Source organism: Chelonia mydas, chromosome 18 (genome assembly GCF_015237465.2).
Source record: "Chelonia mydas isolate rCheMyd1 chromosome 18, rCheMyd1.pri.v2, whole genome shotgun sequence".
NCBI classification, from domain to species: domain Eukaryota; kingdom Metazoa; phylum Chordata; order Testudines; family Cheloniidae; genus Chelonia; species Chelonia mydas.
This window is the reverse complement of record NC_051258.2, coordinates 14,274,669-14,295,721: the sequence shown is the minus strand read 5'-3', so window position 1 is coordinate 14,295,721 and position 21,053 is coordinate 14,274,669. Positions and strand designations below refer to the sequence as shown.

Sequence of the window (21,053 nt, the reverse complement as noted above, 5' to 3'; positions counted from 1 at the left end):
CATCCCCAATGAATCTGTAGAGTCAGAACATACACCCCATCCCATTTGGATTCCACACCCCTTTGGATTTGCCCCTCTGGCTGCCGTGAAGAGGGATTTTGAATAGATATGACTATGCAATAAGCAAAAATCAGATATGTTCCTGCAGGTTCTTGCTCTGTCCCCCAGTGAAATCGAGAGCTGTTTGTTCATCGCGCACTGCGTGGAAATCACTTGTGAAAATGTGCAGGCTGGCACATTTCATTCTCCTTTGCGAACCTGGCCCTCGTGGGGAAGGTTGGCTTTGGGAACGCGCCGGATGTTTGCCGTGTTGTACAGCGCCACTGACGTGAAAACGGGTCTGCTGAAGAATGGCGCTAGAATAGTTTCACTGTAGTCATGGGTGCTTCTTTCCACGGTCCTGGGGCCTCTGTAATAGCAGCTAGCCGTACACTATCTCCTGGGGCATTTCTTTGCCACATTAAAGGACAGTGAGCTAGTGATTAGACCAACAGGGGAGGCCTGAGAGTCAGGACTCCTGGGGTCTGATCCTACCCCACGCTGGATCCTCATCCTGGCACTGACACCTGGTCTGTGTGTGACCTTGCTAGGGAAAATCCAGTCACTGCTCTGTGCCTCAGTTTCCCCAGCAGGATAAGAAATTATTACTTCCCTGCCTGTGAGGCTTTCACGAATGCGTGGGTGTGAAGTGTTGCCAGGCGCTGGGCTGGAAGGTGCTGGGAATGGGCTCAGAGTGCCGGTACCTTTATTGTTCCAGCACATCTCGGTCTGACTGGAGTAACCACACCCTGATTACTAACTGCACTGCGAGCGTGCGGCTGGGAAAGCTGCTGCTCTGCAGAACATTCTCAGCCCGCATAGGCAGGGAACGGCTCCCTTTTGCCACCCTCCCAGCATAGCAAGTGTGGGGAAATAATGCCAGCCCTCAGCAACGCCCGGCATTCCTTCTTGTGGGCAAGCCTTGTACAGAAAGGCTGCTTTCAGGATGGGGGTGGGGAGCCTCTGGGATTCCCATCTCGGCAGTCTCCAAAGCCCCAGTGCATGGGAGTAATCTGCCCTGCAGCTGAGGAGAGCTGGTTGCAGCTTCGGCCAGGGCCCATCAATGCTGCGTCCGACAGACCCCCTCACGGCACCGAACCTGGGACACGTCCAGAAGGCAGTGCCAGCTGCTTGGTAGGTGCTGCCTCAGGCCCGTGGCCAGCAGAGGGGCCTGCATAGCAAGAAGGGAGGGAGGTCGCTCAGCGAGAGCAAGGGATGGGCCTATCTGCCTGGAAGCGAGGGGCAGTGTCTCCTGGGAGAAAAGGCGCATGATTATCCAGTACTTTATCCCCTTCCCTCTCCCAGCCACATGCTCCCCTGGCTCGTGGGGGCAGCTCCAGCTTCGGTCAGCAGCCTTGCTATTCACTCCCGACTCCGAAGGGAAGAAGAGCAGTCCTGGGCAGTGCAGGCCCAGCGCGGCAAGCTGCTGAGCGCCCAATCCCCCTCGGACTCCTTCCTCTCAGGGGCAGCCCCCAGGCTAGGGGAGGAGTCGTCAGAGCCCGGTTCCTGTGGCACAAGGACTGAGGGGGCATCACTGTCATGGCCTGGGGAGAGCTGCTTAGGTCGGAACCCCCTCAGCCGCCGACCCCTCACTGGGCATCTAGCATTGCTCTTTGCGAAGCCGGGGGAAGGGGCGGAGATCTCTTCACACACACCCCGTGCTCAGCTTCGCTCTGTGAACGAGGTTAGCAATCCCCAGGTGGGGAAAACACACAGGCAGCTTCCCACGGCCTCCACCTCAGCTGCTTTGGGCTCCTCTCTCCCTCCTCTGGCACAGAGCTGGCTTCCTCACACGCACAGGCAGCTCCTGCTTTGCAGTCCCAGGCCGAGCCTGGGGGCCTTTTCCCATCACAGGTGAGTCAGAACCTACCTGCTCCATCCAGGGGGACCTGACTTTCCCCAACTGCCCCCCTCCACCCCCACCTCAGCCGCCGCCAACGGCAACTCCTGCCGTTTGCATGGAGCCCAAGAGGAAAAGGATCTGGTGCTTTCTTCCCCTCCCCATCGCCCTGGATCTTAGCATCCACGCTCAGGGCAGACGCCTTGGCAGGAGGATCCTGTGCCTTGACATGTCTGTGGGAAAGCAGGTCCCTGCTGCAATCTCACGAGCCTGATGAATCACAGCCATCAACTCCGACCCAGAGGAACTGCCTTGGAGCAAAGCCTGGCTACCCCGGCGGGAAGGAGATGCCAAGGGGATCTGGGAAGGAGATGCCAAGGGGGTCGGGGGGTCTGGTACCACTGGCCTAGGATTTCCAAAGTGACTAGTAATTTCAGAAGCCCAGCTTGAGATCTCTTAAAGAGGCCCCAGACTCAGCTCCAGGCTCTCTGAAAGCCAGGCCACTTTAAGGGGTTTCAAGCTGAGCAGCCAAAATTGCTCAGTTGCTTTCGCCAAATGTAGGGTGTTCTCTGGAGGGGAGGGGGAAAGTTATCACTGGATTCCTTCTCCCCTCACCCCAGTCCCAGCCCTCTTCTCCAGCCCCTGGGGCATCGAGTGTCTGGCTACAGTCACAGCTGATGCTAAGGCTGCTGCTCATTCCTTTCCTGGCTTCCAAAGTATGTCCCCACCCCGTCTCCCAGGGCCAAGAGGGAGCCACTGTGTATGGTATGTCAGTGATGGGCATTTCCCGGGACCTTTGTCTTTGTGAGAGGATAGAAATACAGACCCCCTCCCAGCCCTCTGTCCCTTCTGCTTCTGTTGACTCTCTTCCCTCCAACATCTTCTGTAGGAGACGAGCAAACTCCTCCCACCTCATTGCAAACCCACTGAAACATTGCAATGGGCCTGGCAGCTTGGGTCACGCTAGGATATCATGGGGTGCTCAGTCTGTGCAGGGTCAACACTGGAATTATTGGGCCCATCAGAATTTCCCCACTTGGCCTCTCCACTCCTCTGACCTCTCTCTCCTCTACAAAGCCAAGCTCAATGGCATGGTGCTTGGAATTTTTTCACACAACGCACTATCAACCTGTGGAACTCCTTGCCAGAGGATGTGGTGAAGGCCAAGCCTATAACAGGGTTCAAAAAAGAACTAGATAAATTCATGGAGGATAGGTCCATCAATGGCTATTAGCCAGGATGGGCAGGGATGGTCCCTAGCCTCTGTTTGTCAGAAGCTGGCAATGGGCGACAGGGGATGGATCACTTGATGATTACTTGTTCTGTTCATTCCTTCTGGGGCACCTGGCACTGACCACTGTTGGAAGACAGGATACTGGGCTAGATGAACCACTGGTCTGACCCAGTGTGGCCATTCTTATGTTCTTATGAATTGCAGCCACCCATCTGCACAGGAGCTCCTGGCATTGCTCCCCCCAGTAGAGATCAGCCCAGTGTTGACTACAGTAGGGAAATGCCATGGATATTTCCCATTGCTGCTAAGATTTTCATGCCTTTATGGGCTGGTCCAGATGTTGCTCCAGATCCTCACTCTTCACCCAGTACCCTGTGCGGCACTCTTCAGCTTATGGTAAAATGTATTCGGTGAAGACAACAAGCAAACCCAATACACCTAGCAACCTCAGCTCCAGCCAGCCAACGCCCTGTGCCCCTCCCCATCACGCGGGCCATCTGTGCCTGAGCGATTGCAAGCCAGCCCAAGGTGAGCGGAGATTGCTGGGGAGCATTGCAGGGTATGTCTCAAGCTGGAGAGGATTGCAGGGTTGCCACCCAGCCAGTTCTGAGCCACAACTAAACACAGAAGCTGCCTCCTCCCAGACACTGAAATACCCAGGCAGTGGACTCCCTTCCCCCTGGACTTTTGCAAGGTGGTTCTCATGGGAGGATACCTTACGACATCCCTGTGCCACAGTGTTGGCTTACTGGACACAGAACAGGGTTGCGGCAAAGGGAGAGAAAGAAAAGAAGAGCAGAGGGGGCCTGAACGAAATAAAGTGAAGGGAGTTTGGGGAAGAGAAAGGTCTTGAAAATGCACGTACCTTAAAGTAGAGGCCATTGCGCTCTTCGGAGACGATCACCAGCGTGGACGGGTACAGGATCAAAAGCCTGTCGTGCTGCTCCTGAGACAGCCCAGGGGAGGAGAGTTAGCATCAGAAGAGGCAATGGGAAACAACTAACGGCGGGCCCGATCCAAAGTGGATGGACATCAGTGAGAGACTTTGAATTCTTTCCACGGGCAGGGTCTAGGTCCGTGAATTATAGGTGCCCTTATTCTTCCACAACAGCCAGAAATGCAGCTTCCAGACAAGATTCCAGTTGGCTCCAAAATTCTAACTTGACCCTGCCAACACTTACACACATGCTTAACTTTACGCCCGGGTCATCCCACTGCGTGCAATTGCTGCTCATGTGTGCAAAGTTAAGCACACATTGAAGTGTTTGCAGGATCAGGGGCCTATGATTTTTCCTTCCAGGGAATTTGGTGCGGGGGTTGACATTTCTTTTAGTATATGAATCAAGCTATTGCTTTCCCTCTCTTTCAACACACACACACACGTCATGAATTTGCACATCACAACACACCTGGCACCTCGACTGGTCTGGTGCAGCTCTCTAGCTATGCCCAGTGGCTCTTGTGTTGATCCACAGAGGCACAGCCAGCCCAGGGGACACACAGGCACTTCCTTGCCTGCAGTGCTAAGGCCGGGGGGGGGCAGGACGGAAGATTTGCTTTAGTAATTAGGACGAATATGGGAAGGGGTCTGAGTGGGAGGAGCCTGCTGGTGTGAAGAGGAGGAGGGCTGAAGAAAATGGTACCCCCTATTGAATTCTCATTGTACAGACAGATTTTTTTCATGTTACTGGATCATTAACTTTTTTCTGGCAATAGCAAGTCACTTCATTAATTCAGGGCCTTACCTGGAAAGGCAAATGCTGCAGCTTCACTTTGGAGACGCAGAGGACATCACCTAGGGACTCCCGTTGGGTCCCTCTCCATTCCTGGACAGGCATGTTCTGCACAGACCACCTCAGTTCCTCTTTCCCTATGGAGTTCTGCTTCCAGTCGCTCTACGGAAATGGGGAACAATGAGCAGGCGCATGAGAACCAGGTGGAAGGAATGGAAAAACCAAGCCTAATCATGCGAGAACCTTCTCAAGTCCTAGAGCCCCTCCCCTGCCTGCTGTCCCCTCCCCCCCGCAAATTCAACTGGAAGCTAAACTAAACCACGTTTTAAGGTCTGGAAAATTCCATTAACTGTTTTCTTCTCCATCATTTAGCATATTTGCATTGCAGGACTATCGCTGAGAGTGGCAGAGTTTAACGAGGAGACAAGCTGGTCTCAGGATATATTTCAAGCTTGGCTGGAAGCAGGAAAGAGTAAAAACCTGGAGTGAAAACAATAGTTCCATCCCAGAATTAATAATAATTTGCCTCAGTTTCCTTGTCTGTAAAATGGGGTTAGTTCTCCAAGGCTGTTCTATGTATGAAAAGCGCTGGATGCATGCTGAGAGAGAGGAAGTGATTGGCCTAGAATCCCACATGGGGTCAGTAGCAGAGTCAGGAAGAAAACACAGCTCTTGACTTTCGTCCTGTTTCCGAACCACCCTCTTCCTTCGAAAGGTTTTGCAGATTTGGGAAATATGCAGAAGCAACCACGGTTTGGGGTGTTCATTCAAGCTGAAGCCAAACCTCTGAACTTCCCGAAGTTTCTCCATCATTACAGCTCATTCCTGTTTTCTTCCATTAAACACACCCACCATTATATCCTTTTAAAAGGCCCCACACATGCAAAAGCTCAAGAACTCAGAGACATGTGCAAAAAGGAAGTTCCAAAATTAAAACAAACACACACACACACACACCCCAGAAGTCCCCCAAGCTTCCTTCAATTCCCAATAATGGATTCTTGGGTCCCTTATCACAGAAACTTCAGTTTCGCTCTGAGGATAGGCCACCAAAAAAAAAAAAGCAAACATGAATGTCCCGTTTTTTTTCTGCAGTAAAAAGAGTTCTCAAGTGACAACATTGTCCTCACGCAAGTTGTTTGTGTGTCTATCTGGGGATGTTTTGGCAATGACAACATAAAGGGGAGGAGGCAGAAGAGAAGGTGGGGACTGTATATTGCCCATGGACTTAAACTTATAATGCAAGCTGATTAACAAATGAGAATAAAGGAAACCAGATCTATGCTCTGACCTGTTATTGAAAGATCTACCGTTACTTGTTTGGGACATTTCACCTGTTGTAAAGATCCATGATTATCTATGGCACTAGCTAAAGAATAATAAAGAACAATAGTCCAACAAAAGGCCATTGATGCAGGCAGTAAGGGATGCAGGCTATAATAGTCCTGGGGTAGAAGGAGGGACATTAGCTACAGCCACTGTGCCCACTCTACATTGATTAATGCTAATTATGAGACAGTGTCATCTAATGATTAGCGCAGGAGACTGGGAATCTATACCTGCCTTTGCCACTGTGTCATCTCTCTGGTCCTCCCCCCCTTCCTTGTGTAAACTGGGGGTGTACTACAGATCTCAGGATTAATGACCATTTGCACGTAAAAGGCTTGATTATCAGCGGTGCTGACAGATGAAAATCCACACGCCTTTCCAAAGCCTATTTTTACAATAGCAACAGGTCCCTGCCTAATAAAATCCCAGACTGCAGCAACCCCTGACTGACAGCACAGCCCACGGACTCATCAGGCAGGTTCTCTCATCAGCTTGACAGCCGATTTCCTGTCTGCTCCTGGTGGCCTCCGTCAGCAGAGAGATGTTTGATGGGCGTGGAAATCATGCATCAGCGAGCGCTCAGCTGCTAGAGGCAGACTAGAAATTATGAGGGGTTGGCCTGTCAGACAGCCTTGCACTTCTGTGTACCAGGCCCGATGATTCATGCTGGGAGCAAACTGACGAGGGTGGCTGCGCTGGTGGTTTGGCAGGGCAGGAGAGATTTTGCCCAGAAAGAGTTTCTAGGTGAAGGCCTTTGAAGGGGCCTCTGATTGGACAGGTAGGTGTGGGAACAGCCAGTCGGTATTATGCATTTTATCTCAGATACATATGACGTCTAGCTGTGAGTGCAGCCCAGGGCCACCCAGCGCAGACTGCTAAACCTGATGGAGCAAGGCTTTCCCTTGCAACTGGAAAGGAATCGGACAGCGGTACCATTTCCCCTCCTTCCGCAATCTTTGATGATTTCCCTTCTTTCTACTTTGGCCCTCTTTACCTGATCACTACAAGTGATAAATTAGACCAAGGGACTGGGAGTTAGGACGACTCCTGGGTTCCATCCCTGGCTCTGCCACTGCCTGACTGTGTGACCTTGGGAGAGTTACCTAACCCTCTTGGTGCCTCAGTTTGCCCCTCTGTGAAACGGTGAGGATAAGAATCAGCTGCCTCATCAGGGTGTTGAGGGGCTTAAATAAATGCGTGTAAGGTGCTTGGAGGTCCGCAAATGGAAGGTGCTGTAGCAGGGAAAAGTTAATATCTGTCATCACCATTCCAAGCCAGTATTCTCTTCCAAACCTGGCTCGGCACTACTCCATAATACCAGAAGGGGTTACTACTGAGCGAGGCAAGGCATCTTGCTTTCCCTCCTCCTTCCCCCATGCTTCCAGCTCCTGCTGGCCCATGGAGAAAGAGATCAGAACCACAGCTGATGCCCAGGTGTCCTGCATGTCATCAGCCTTTGGCATTTGCAATTAATAGTTTACACTAGCCGACGGAATTGGTCACTAGTGGCTGCATGTGAGGAGGGGAATTTAAGATGCTCCCGACTCCCCGCTAAAGTGCTCAGCTGCTTAACCCGGGTCCCCAGATATCAGGAGTAAAGCATTGTGTCATGGTGGCACAAAGGATTCTGGGACGCAGAGGAAGATGGGCTCTGATAGCAGGGCCAAGGTACGCAGAAGGTTGAGACCAACTGATTGAAAGCCTGAGATCACCCTGTTCCCGACCACGGCCCAGGTCACTAACCTGAGAGAGGAAGGACCCGTCCAGGTTCCCCCCATTCAGATGGATCTGTTTCTCCAGGTGATAAAGCCATCGCTTGAGCTCCGACTCGCTGGGGCAGTACACGATGAGGGGGTTCAGCAGGGGACCTAGGGACCCAAGGCAGAAGATGATCTGAGCATATACAGCAAAATGCTAAGTGCTACCAAGGCACTGCATGTAGCACCAAAGGGTTAATCAGCTCTCCCTGGTTGCTAGGCAATACTGTACTGCGCTCAGCCAATGAGAGAGGTTGTTCTGATGATGTAGCACTTGTCATTGGCTGAGCCTAAGGTCTCATGTTGCTGGGAGAATTTTGTAAGAAGAGAGTTGTCCACCTTGCTAATGTAGTTCTTAAAGGGGCACTGTCAGGTAGAATTAGGTCCCAAATGTAGGTAGTATAAAAACACAGCTTCTATGAAACCGGAGATCGCTGGAAATGTTTTTGTTTCGTACAAAAATCCAGTCCAAAAAAAGTGGTTTTAAAATTCCTCTGCAACCCTAGCAATGCCTGAGAAATTGACTAGCCAAAGGGCGAGAAACAAAAGGGAGCTGAAACAGACTATTTTCACAATCTGATTCTATGCTGTACGACAGGTTTCAGAGGAGCAGCCGGGTTAGTCTGTATCCGCAAAAAGAAAGGGATGATTTAGTTGGGGATTGGTCCTGCTTTGAGCAGGGGGTGGGACTAGATGACCTCCTGAGGTCCCTTCTAACCCTGATAGTCTATGATTCTGTGACTTGTGGCACCTTAGAGACTAACAAATTTATTTGAGCATAGGAGGTGCACAATAATTAAAAACAAACAGTAGGGCAAAGTCAGTCCACTTTTTAACATTCTTTCCTCTGTAAATATTATAGGTAAAAGAATAAACATTTTTATAGTTTTTTGTTTTTTTTAAATTATCTTACAATGTTCCCTTAATAAAAGCAGTTGGGATTTCCTCTGTTGTGGCCAACTTTCACTGCTCGCTGCTGAATTTTTAAAAACCCTCCATAAATGTGAGCAATGTTTCAATTGCCATTACAGGCAAGTACAAAATTGCACCAATCCCAGGCAAAATGTTCACAGATTCACCAAATAGCATATTATGGTTAACCCATTTGTTATGTATTTGTCACTTTCGCTTCTTTGTTGAAAATTCACATGTGACTCCAGGGGCTCTAACAAACGGTTCGCTTATGGCATTACCGAATAAAATTTGTGCCAGACAATGTATAACGGCTCTCAGACAGAGCCTTGCCGTATGGGACGATGCTAGCCACGGCTGATTTTAATGTTTCAAGCTGTCATTTCCTTAGTGTGCATACCAAAAGTCTCTCACACCTCTTACCAGCCACTATGATGACACCCTAGTGACGTAAATAAACTGATTCCGGCAGGCTGCGTAATGTCCACTACCATGAATAATTAACTAGATGCCTCTCATTAAAACTGTATTCGGTGCACTTTAAATAAGATTCTGATTTTAGCGTCTGCACGGTTGGGGAGCATTGAAACGAGTAAATTCACAGTATGCCATCATAATAAATCATCCTCATCAGGGCGATACTTTGCCCTTCTGTGGAACCTTTCATCTCAGAATCCCAACCTGTTTTACAAGCGTTAATTAATTAAGCTTCTCAACACCCCTGTAAGGCAGAAAAACTGCCACTATGTCCATTGTACAGGTGAGGATAAGGCACAGAGCGGTTCCGTGACGTGCTCCTTTAGACTGCAAGTTCTTTAGGGCAGGAACTCCCTCTTGATTATACGAGTTTACATAGCAACTAGTACAATGGGCCTCAATCTGACTAGGATCTCTGGGCCTTACTATAATATTAATCATGTCGCATAATGTGTCTGGGACAGGAATAGAACCTAGAGTGTCTGGCGCTGAAATGAGATTGCTGGGATCTAGGTTGGATTCCCTGCCATAGAATCCCTGTTTGACCCTGTGGCAAGTCACTCAGCCTCTGTGCCTCAGTTTCCCGATCTGTAAAGTGGGGCTATAGCACTGCCCTTCCTCCCAGGCATGTTATGGGGATAAATACATTAATGCCTGATGTGTTCAGACTCTATGGTCAGAGGGGCAACACAAGTAGCTAGCTGAATGCCCGGTCCCCTGCGCCATCCAATAGGGCATGACCCTTGACCTCCTGCTGGGTTTGTTTTTACAACTTTCTCAAAGGCTAGCCAGGAAAACCCGTCCAGTGGCTGTTTGTGCTGCCACATCTAAGCCGAGCCTCAAAGGGAGAGAAAAAGAGAAGAGAAATTCATGTCTCAGCCTGAAGCCCTGGGACATATTCTGAGCTCCTGTGACCAGCTGCTCGGGTGGATGTGACACTAGACCAGGGAAGGGGCGCTGGTAGCTCAAGGAGTCACCTTCTGCATTCCCCAGTGCCCCAAGAGTATGTTTGCTCTGGAGTCAGGGTGCATCCAGATTTATGAACCTTTCCCAGCCCCGGGTTCCTCTCTTCCACTCCACCTCCTCCGGCTCTGCCCTGGCACTAACGTAGTGGGGCCCATAGGCTGGAGGACACTGATGCAAGTCATTGTGGCAGATGGTGCTTTCCCAGGTCTGACAGGTTTATTACCAGACCAACTCTTGCTGCACTAAAAAACCAAGAGTGAAAATTATTGGGGGGAAAGAGAGAGGAGCAGGTGCAGGGGTGAAGGTGTCGAGCAGAGACATCCTGTCGGTTAGAAACCCAACGCTGGCTGCCAGCCCTCTCGTTCTTAGAAGCCTGTCAGAGATCAGAGGCACTAGAGGACTTCTGTGTACATCAGAGAGCTCCGTCCTTACATGGCGTCTCCACTGCTGGCTGGCAGCGTCCGATGATGATACCGATAATTATACAGTTGCCAGCAGCTGCAGAATTGCACAGGAGAGGCACAGGAATTCATAGGACCCTGCCAAAGTCACTGGATTTCAGCAGGGGATGATCTTGTGTCTAAAGCACTGGACTAAGAGTTAAGAACCAGAGGTTCTCTCCCCAGCTTTGCCACTGACTGCCTGTGTAACCTTGGGCATGTCACTTACCCTCTCTGTGCCTCCGTTTCTCCCTCTCTAGAAGGGGAATAATACTTAATGGCCTCACAGAGGGAGGTGAGGATTCCTGAGTGCATGTTTGTACAGCTCTTTCCATTTTCAAAGCACTAAGTATCACTATTTCTTCCTGACCCCACCGCCATCTATATGTATTCATATTATGGTAGTGCTTAAGGGTCCCAGTAATGGATTCGAGCCCCCTTCGTGCAAGGCGCTGGACACTCAGAACAAAGAGAAGGTCCCTACGCCACAGAGCTTCCAGTCCAAGTAGAAGAAGAGAGACAACAGATGGATACAAGCCATGGGATCTTTTTCGACCGTTGTGTGCTAGATCAAAGACACACCCAGGCAGCAGGATAAGCAGTGGTCACACCAGCTGCCTAACCAAATAGGAATTTTAATGCATTTTACCCAATAATATATTGCACTAAGCAAACTAACTGTAAATTATGTCCAGGTTTAATGCAACATCTTTGATCTGAATCTCTGGAGGACTGCGCATCTAAATGTGGTTTGAACATCTCACAAGGTACGTGGCAGCCCACAGAGGTGAGTCGCAGAACCTGGGTCAACAGACTCAGTCTCCCAGGGCTGGCACGACAGCACTAAAAGTAGACATTGCGGCTCTGGCTTGAAAGCCCCTGCCCCATCCTTAGAGCCTGAGCTCCAGCCCAGGCCACAACATCTATCCCGCTATTTCTGTCCCCATAGAGACTGAGTCGGTTGACCTGGGCTTTGAGACTCACTCCCATTAGTTGCCGCTCGCTGTGGAGACAGACTCACACTGGCCCAAATTGGAGCAGAGACATAGAAGCAGTTTTGCTGCACATGCCGATGAATTGGTACCTGAGCATTGGGGCACTGGCAGTGGGTGGGGGTAGAGAACACACTGCACAGGAAATGCTGAGCCACGAGGCTGTGACCCGCCAAAGAGTTCCCAGGATATCCTGGTTTGCCATTCGGGATATAGCAGCCTTGGGGGCGTGGGAGGTTTCGCAAACCTCAGAAGCTGTTTCTTGAGCTGCTAAAGGTGGCGGACCTTTTCCCTGCAGTGTAATTTTTAGCAGCCATGGCCTAATCAGATGTCCCTCTGATTCAGGTAAAAAAGAATTCTTTTTTACTGTGGTTCTATGACTCATTTCCTAGCCTGGCTCACCCGAGCACGTAGATCCCAGGTACCGTGCACAAATCAGCTTTGCTAGCACCGTATCTTTATGGATTGTTACTTACCTCTGCCTACCACTCTCGGTGGCTCTGGTTTGCCGTAATTCAACAATGACTAAGCCCAAGTGAGCCTTCAGCTGCTGGGCAGGCAGGTTGTTATCCCAGGAAGCCTTTTATAATGCGAGATGACTCAGAATAAAATTCAAAAAAGGGAGGAGGACTTTGGCAGAAGGGAAGTTGATTGATGTCTATCAAGTCCTGATAGGGCAGTTCTGATGCTACCAACTGAGGATAAAGAGCATCTCTCATTGCTATTGTTATTAGTGGTCTATATGAAAGGGTCCCCGCTTGGCCCTGCTGTGCAAGGTGCTGTACATACACATAGTAGGAGACAGTCCCTGCCTTTAAGAGTTATAGTTGAAACAAACCACACAGACAAAGGGGGCACGCTTATCCCTGTGCCAGAATGAAACTGGGCACCCCAAGGCACGAAGAAACTGAGTGACTGGCCCGGAGTCACACAGGGCTGGGAACGGAATCCGAATCTTTGAGGCCCAGTCAGCCTTAACCACCAGACCATTCAACTCTTTCCTTGCAGTTCTGAACATTGTCCTAGAAGGGAGGTTTGAGAGCAGAGAGATATGGGGGAGATGGGCTGTCAAATAAGGGTCATAATAAGGTTAACACTCTGTGCAGTTCAAAACCTATTCTCTGAAGCACCCTTTCGCCTTGGGATAGGGCTTCCCACAAAGCATGGCCACATCACGACCAACTCATGCTTCATTCTCTCCTCAGGCCAGAGCAAACAAAGCAGCACTAACCTGTAATGCGGAAGGCATGTTCCTCCTGCTCTGCGCTCTTTGCCTTTTCGGTTTCACACACGCTCAGCTCTTTCAGCGGCAGCAGTCCCTGCATAAGCAGAACACACCATTATTACCTCGGCAGCTTGCCTTTTGGGGCCAAAGCCCTCCTTCCAAAAGGATCCGACGTCTGCAAACAGGCACCCTCAGGCAGTTTGGGCTCAGACTGTTAGCTTGCAAAACCTCCTCCAAATGGAAATATTTTGGGCCTGATTCTCTTTACTCTAATACAAGGCCTCGTTCCACTGCAAAGGGACTTAAGTGTAAATGAGCATCAGACCTCAGTCAACTCCCATTGATTTCAGTGGGGTCAAGATTTCATCCTTCGTCTTTAACATCAGTGAGAACCGGATCTTGTGGTTTTAAAATGTTCCTCTGCAGCCATGGAAACCCAAACAAAACAGGGCTGGGCTAGTGCAAAAGAATCAGAAAGTGAAACTGACAATAGACAGAAAGGAAAATTGACCAGGCTACTTTCAATGTCCAAACTGAGCTGTTTGCAAAATGTAAACAAACAGCATAATGATGACAAGTGTGAATTCAGCCCAAGTGCTCATAGTTCGGCATGTACTTAAATACCTCTCTAAATGCGAGCTGTAAGGGGCACTGACCACCATAATATCTAGGTGCCAACACCGGTGAGTAATTCTTTCATAATTCCCTCCGTATTAGTCTAAGGGACTGTTAGTAACAGGGACAAAGGATTTTTAAATACGGTTGATATCTTGACAATGTGTCTTCACACGTGAAGGCCGGTTTGCTGGGTGACTCAAGAGGTCGCCTTGTCATAATGAATTTACCTCAAGTGACTTAGAAGGCAATAAATCATTTCAGAAGGGGCTAGATTCTGCAAACATCTGCAAAACAGCCTTGCACAATTTCACTCGCTGAGGGAGGGGAGTGCTTTGTTTTGGAAGGACATACAAAATCTCCTTTGTTTTTTCCTTATCAGCAGCATCACGGTAAAAGATGGGTAAATAGATTTGGTGCCTGGGGTAAGTTTTCATCACGATTTTGCAAGGCTGACCGAAGTATCCTCCCCTTACCTTCCCCTCCCCCTGCTTCTCTCTTGTACCTTGTGCTTTAAGGCCAAGATTTTTTTGATTTTTTTTTTAAGGCGCTATAGTTAGGCTCCCAAATATCCAGACACCCAAATAAGTCGTTTGATTTTCAAAAGTGCTGAGCACACTACAGCTCTCGTTAAGGCCAATGGGACTTTCTGGGTGTTCAGCATTTCTGCAAGTCTGGCCATTTATCCGGGTGCTTAAGTATTATTTTTATTTATTTGCATTACAGTAGCATCTTCAGGCCCCAGTTGTGCTAGGTGCTGTACAAACACATAGCAAGAGACAGGCCCTGGGCTGAAGAGCTTTCAGCCTGCATGGACCAGACAGACAAAGGATGGGATCGGAAACTGAGGGACATGACTTGGCGGAGGTCATGTGGCAGGCCCAGGAACAGAACCCAGACCTCCTGACTCCCAGTCCAGTGTGCTAATAGACAGCTGCCTCTTGACTGACACCTGTCCCTTCATTTCATGGCAGTGGAGAGACACGTTACCTGATAGGTCAATCCGTTCGAGCCAACAGACTGAAAGTACAGGTAGGACTGGAACAGTTCCAAGTAGCAGTCGTTCACCTCCTGCGGGAAAAGGACACGGTGAGGTTTACCTCAGGGGAGATACACTCCCCAGGCTTCACTCTGCTCTGGGGGGTTTACTGGATAATGGGCCAAACAACCATTTATGTCAGTAACCAAAGGAAAGACCCAGTCTGTTTCCAGGCACAGCTGCTAACCACGGCCAAATTCTCAGACAACTGAGCCCTAATTTACCTGTGCATGGTACAGGAACAAAACATCCTCTAGCCCGTGGGATGCTGCGAAGGAGAAGCCCTTCCTGATATCCTCCTAACCTGGAGCTCCCCTCTATTCCTGAACCCAGCAGTGGTAGGTTAAGGCAGGACCACCTGGGTCAGCAGCCCCAAGTCCCTAAATACTTCAAAGCGCTCCCAAGATGCCAACCCCTCCCTCAAAAATGAATGAGGTTTGTGTTGTGGAAGGGACCCCCGGCATTCCGCCATGCCAAGCCCCACAACCAACCTGCAGAAATATAGGCCAATCCTGCTCCCACTGAAATCAATGGCAAAACTTGCCCTGATTTCAGTGGGGCAGCATCATAGCTGATGTGAAGTGAGCTGAAAGCACCATGTTTATTATTATTCCAGGCCATGTTTGATCCATCCCTGGGAGGAGAATTAGGTTACTTTTCAAACAATCTTTTTCTCTACTGAGATCGATCAGCTCCATCTCCTCTCCGTTACCAGGGGAAATAGACCCGTGCAGTTACACTGTATGCATCCAGATGCACGAGGGCTTACCTGGCAGTGCTGGAATTTAAATTTGACCTTGGAGTAATAGATAATTTTCCCCAGATTTCTTACGACCGTCTTCCTCCGCCCTTTCTTGAACAGGCTGGGAAACCGCTGGTCCAAGTTTTCCTTTTGATTTTCCTGGTTCGTGATATTCTGTACCAAGGAAAAAAATAATCACAGAGCTGAGTGCTGGTGGGGCCCATCAACATCTGCAAGAGATGTAAGCAGAGCTGCCTTTCTTTAGAAAGGGGTCCTGGGTGAGTGCCCTGGATAGGTTGTTTGTTGTTAGGTCTCCATGCCAGCCTGGGAGCTAGGATTTTATTACTACTGCAAGACCTGGTTCCCTCACTATCCAGGGGGATATTTTAAAACAAACTCAGATCATCTGGTTGGTAGAAACAAGTGCTATATTTTAGGCCTCTCAACTTCACAGTCACGCTCCACTTACCAAGCTGATTGGTTTAATGTGGCCCTAACCCAGTTCACTTGGACAAGGAGTGACCCAAGCTGTACACTGCTGAGTGGTCTCAGCTTATAAACATTTGTGCAGTTTCTTTGGTTTAGCTCTGCCTCGGCTTCCTCCTACCCACCTCTCCCTGCTGATCGATTACATCCCCCCTCCTCCTGTGTTTTTAAATCCCTGCTGTTTATAGCTGCTAATAGCTATCCGGACACAGGGTTTCACATTTATTGGGATCAGCCCTATACTACCACACCCATCCGTGTTCTCTGCAGCTTCCACTGCTTTAATCTCTCCCAGCACACCTTGGAGCTAAATTCCCTCCCATTGTGTGTCTGCTCCCTGTCGGATCCACACCAGAAAGGCACAAAAAGAGCCCTGCAGGATGCAGACATGGGGAGAAGTCGATTAAAAAAAAGTGTCTCTGGAAACCAGAGAGAGAGACTGAGCTGCAGCTATTAGCCACAAGCATTGCTCTGCTGCCCAGTGCATTGTGTCGAAAGCAGGCGGTGTGCATGCCACCGTCACAGAGCACAGCTTGACAACTACTGGGATAGCACAAGGAGCAGAAAGCATGTTGGCCACAATGCCCGCTGAAGGTAATGGGATCCTGTCCATTGACAATAGCCATTGGGTCAGGCCCCAAATGAACGTGGGCTAATGGAACATGGTAGAAGGGTTCCTCCAGAAATGACAGGTTTCAGAGTAACAGCCGTGTTAGTCTGTATTCGCAAAAAGAAAAGGAGGACTTGTGGCACCTTAGAGACTAACCAATTTATTTGAGCATAAGCTACTCCTTTTCTTCCTCCAGAAATGGTTTATTCTGGGGAGCTCCTGGTGGCTCAACAAATCCAAGGCTGAATCCCCTGGCTGAAGTTGCCCTCTGTAAAGGCAGTTGTGATGCATTCAGCCATGAGTTTGCCCTTTGTCAGTGCATCCTCTGGAAAAGGTGAGGAGAAGCCAGTGGGAGCCAGAGGGCTGGGAAGAGACAGACATAAAAGCGTGGTCTGGCAATCTCGGGGGATGCTGCTTGCATCATTTCCTGAGTCCCAGGTGTACGGAAATTTGTCCTGTGGTGCAATGGGCTGGGCTGGGGGGTTCACACACTATTCGGTTCTGATGCCCATCACTGCAGGATCTTCTGAGCCCTCTCCAGCAGGGCATAAACCAGCACCTGAGACATACAGCCTCTGAGAATTTCTTTTGGAAAGAGCAGTTTCAGTGCATGTTGTTTGGGGGTCTTGTTTTCGGGGGGGATGGGGTGGGGATCCTGATGCCCTCAGTTGGCATGTGCTTGAGTCCTGGAGTTCAACTGAACCATTCCAATTGCGCTGCACACAGAGAAGGCCAGGGAGAGGCTGCATGGGGGCATGAGACGTCCTGTGTCCTACAAGGGCTGTGTACACCAAGGCTTGCCTTGCCTTCATGACTTATCTGGAAGCAGGGGGCAGGATGGGGTGGCTTCCTTCCTCCATCCCAAATCTTCTTTGTTCTAAAAGTTCATGATAAGATGCACGAGCACCCCATTGAGCCTGCCTGTAGCCTGTGATCAGGTCAGCATAAGAATGTGCTCTCTGAGATGTCCATGTCCCAGCTCACCTGGAACGGAAATCTGCTCTATGAGGAGGCCAAGATAGGGTTCATATCATGTGCTTGCCAAGCAGGGAGGTCATCCAGCAGCACCCCCCTCTCCAGGTGGCAGGGCTACCAAACACATCTCAGTACTAGATGATGGGGGTGGGGAGGGGAGCAATTTAAGGCTTAAGTGTCAGAAAATCCCTTCTTTCCAGAGCAGCGTTTCCAGGAACAATGAATCCAGACACAGGCACTGCAGATTGATGAGGGGGTCGAGTGACAAACCAACAGCCCTGTACATACAGGCAGCCCAAACAGCCAGCGCTTTCTCAGAGCTTATGGAGAACCTGACTAGTTCACATGGGCCCATTTGTAATGCTCGGTGCCAAGGAGACAGCTGCAAAAGCCCCATGATAAATGAAGAGCTGCAGCCACTAACCAGACCCATTCTGCTGCGGCCTAGGTGAGCTCACCCATCAGGAAGAGAATTATCCGCTCTCAGGTTAGAGAGGAACTGGTTAACCAGTGACAGGCTGCTAATGGTTTTTGGAGTCCTTTATCTGCAAAAGCCAGGAGTTCCTTTCACAGCTTAATTAAATCTAGATAATTACTTTTTGTCAGGCCCAAATAAAATCCCCCAGCGCCCCAGAGGGCTTCATCAGAATGCTTTCCTCTGGTTTCCAACTGTCTGTAGACTAATCAACATTTATGCACAAAGACAGGAGGACTTGTGGCACCTTAGAGACTAACAAATTTATTTGGGCATAAGCTTTCGTGAGCTGCAGCTCACTTCATCGGATGCATGCAGTGGAAAATACAGTGGGGAGATTTATATACACAGAGAACATGAAACAATGGGTGTTACAATACACACTGTAACAAGAGTGATCAGGTAAGGTGAGCTATTACTAGCAAGAGAGAGAAAAAAACCTTTTGTAGTGATCATCAAGGTGGGCCATTTCCAACAGTTGACAAAAGGATTTTTTTTCTCTCCTGCTGGTAATAGCTCACCTTACCTGATCACTCTCCTTACAGTGTGCATTGTAAAAAGAAAAGGAGTACTTGTGGCACCTTAGAGAGTCTCTAAGTACTCCTTTTCTTTTTGCGAATACAGACTAACACGGCTGCTACTCTGAGTGTGTATGGTAACACCCATTGTTTCATGTTCTCTGTGTATATAAATCTCCCCACTGTATTTTCCACTGCATGCATCCGATGAAGTGAGCTGCAGCTCACGAAAGCTTAGGCTCAGATAAATTTGTTAGTCTCTAAGGTGCCACAAGTCCTCCTGTTCTTTTTGCAGATACAGACTAACAGGGCTGCTACTCTGAAACCTGTCATCTATGCACAGTGTCAGAGAACATGTGACTGGAGGTGGGAACCTGCTAACTGCCAATTAATGAGCTCACCGAGAGGCAATTAAGTGCAGAAAAAAGATTAAATATTTGCTACAGGCTGCTGTGGAGGGCTGACTGATCAGCTGCCAGTCGTGGAAGAAATAAAGACTGCAGCTGATAGGACACAATGCATTCTCAAGAGCTTTGTTGTTGAGATGTGCATTAGGACATAGGAGCTCCCAAGGGACATGGAGAAGTCAAATTTGGCTCTGAATTTCGGTCCCCATAAAAATAACTTAAAACCAACACAAATTATCCCATTTGTTTCTGCTTTTACTTCCACCACATTCAGTTGTTCATTTGCTTTTTCATCTAGAAATTCCCCGTCCAGCGTTTGCCATCCAAATGTTATTCTTTCGATATTACATATGTTCTGGTAGTGCCCAGTAGTCCAGGTCGTGAACCAGGGCGCCATTGGGCTAGGCGCTGTGTAAATGCAGAACCAAAAAAAAAGCCCCTGTCCGAAAGAGCTTACAATCAACGTATAAGAGGAGAGAGAAAACACAGCGGGGGCGAGGGAACACAAAGAAACAAATGAGATGATTGTGAACAGTGTGAGAAGCCATGGTCCCAGCAACCCAGCTGCCTAACCAACACTGCAGTCTTGTGCTAGCACATGAGATCTAGAAACAGAAATTGACTGGAAACAGATGCTGACCATAAAGTGAAACTGACGTGGGCCCTCCAGTTCTACACCGAGCCCTGTTAACTTCAGTGCGACGCTGCACAGGTCCGTGTTCCACCAGCACTGAGTTCCTAGCAGTTTGGGGACCAAAGTCTTTGACTTCTTACTCTTAACATTTCTCTCCCTGTGGACAATTGGATTTTTAAATTTATTTCCGTTGGAATCACCTAGGGTGTCACTTGTAATAGCGCCAACAAGTTAGGATGATTCAATCTAGGAATTGTAAGCAGTGTCCCTTTAACTGCTGAAGGTCCTAGCACAGCCAGGTACAAGGCACCAGCGTGCAGCCACAGGTCCTAGGTATCAGAGTAGCAAAAAGAACAGGAGGACTTGTGGCACCTTAGAGACTAACAAATTTATTAGAGCATAAGCTTTCGTGGGCTACAGCCCGCTTCATCGGATGCATAGAATGGAACATATAGTAAGAAGATATATATATACACATACAGGGAAGGTGGAAGTTGCCATACAAACTGTAAGAGGCTAATTAAGTAAGGTTTCAGAGTAACAGCCATGTTAGTCTGTATCCGCAAAAAGAAAAGGAGGACTTGTGGCACCTTAGAGACTAACCAATTTATTTGAGCATAAGCTTTCATGAGCTACAGCTCACTTCATCGGATGCATTCCTTTAATTAAGATGAGCTATTATCAGCAGGAGAAAAAAACTTCTGTAGTGATAATCAAGATGGCCCATTTAGACAGTTGACAAAAAGGTGTGAGGATATGTCCTTCCATTCCATGGGTATCAGTGGAAGGTAAATGGATGGGAGTGGCAAGTGGCTATGGAAAGTCTGTGTTTAGTGTTGAATGATATTTTGTACCTTTTTGGTCTCCTTTCGAGAACCCTCCCCTGCTGTTGAATTGGAATCTCATTTAAACAATTCTAACATTAGGAAGCTACTTGGCATTTCCCATGGCCAATCAGTGCATTATTTAAGACTTGTCTGAACACCAATGTTGGAGCGCTTTAACGATCCCAGTCTAGTTAAATGCTACAACCATCACCAGTGTGGACACAGTTATATCAGTATAAAGGGTGCCTATCCCGTTATAGGTATTCCTGAAGGGAAAGGGGAATAAGCTATCCATTTATAATGGTATAACTTCATCCACATGAGGGGTCGTATTACTGTGTTGGGGGGGGGGGGGGGGAATCATCACACTTATAACTGAACTAGTCAAGCTGGAATAAAAAGTGTGTGTAAAGCCGGCCCGTGTTCTAATCGCCGTGTTTTCTAGACCTGCTCCTCGGCTACCCTCGCTAGAGCTGCAACGCTGGCATGTTAAAATAGGTTGGCCGTAGGCACAGGCAGCATGAGCCCAAAACAAGAGAGACAAGAAAAGTTTTGATGAGGGACAATTAGTCAGTCGGCTCAGTTTTAGCTGTCCTCTATGAACGTAAAGGTCAGACGAAAATTCCAGGATCTGGACCCACACAGTTTGGTTCTGGGCTGGATCAAAGCCAGAAAGGGTCTAATCTGTTTGTGTGGGTATCAGCCAAGGACTGAGAGTGGGATTTCTGTCTAACAGGGAAGTGCAGTGCAGGGATTTTTGAAGCTGTATTAGTCACATGAC

The 21,053-nt window shown here is 48.9% G+C and overlaps 1 protein-coding gene across 1 annotated transcript in view; it reads right to left on the bottom strand.

The window, feature by feature from the left end:
• The window catches only part of PLEKHN1 (pleckstrin homology domain containing N1), a 42,472-nt gene that overhangs the window by 13,123 nt on the left and 8,296 nt on the right, over window positions 1–21,053 (bottom strand). The window contains exons 3-8 of the mRNA XM_037881273.2: window positions 15,368–15,514; window positions 14,550–14,630; window positions 12,951–13,038; window positions 7,919–8,043; window positions 4,859–5,008; window positions 3,979–4,059 (exon numbers count right to left, since the gene is read on the bottom strand). Of these exons, the coding sequence (XP_037737201.1) occupies window positions 3,979–4,059; window positions 4,859–5,008; window positions 7,919–8,043; window positions 12,951–13,038; window positions 14,550–14,630; window positions 15,368–15,514 (672 nt within the window). The remainder of the gene's footprint in view (window positions 1–3,978; window positions 4,060–4,858; window positions 5,009–7,918; window positions 8,044–12,950; window positions 13,039–14,549; window positions 14,631–15,367; window positions 15,515–21,053) is intronic.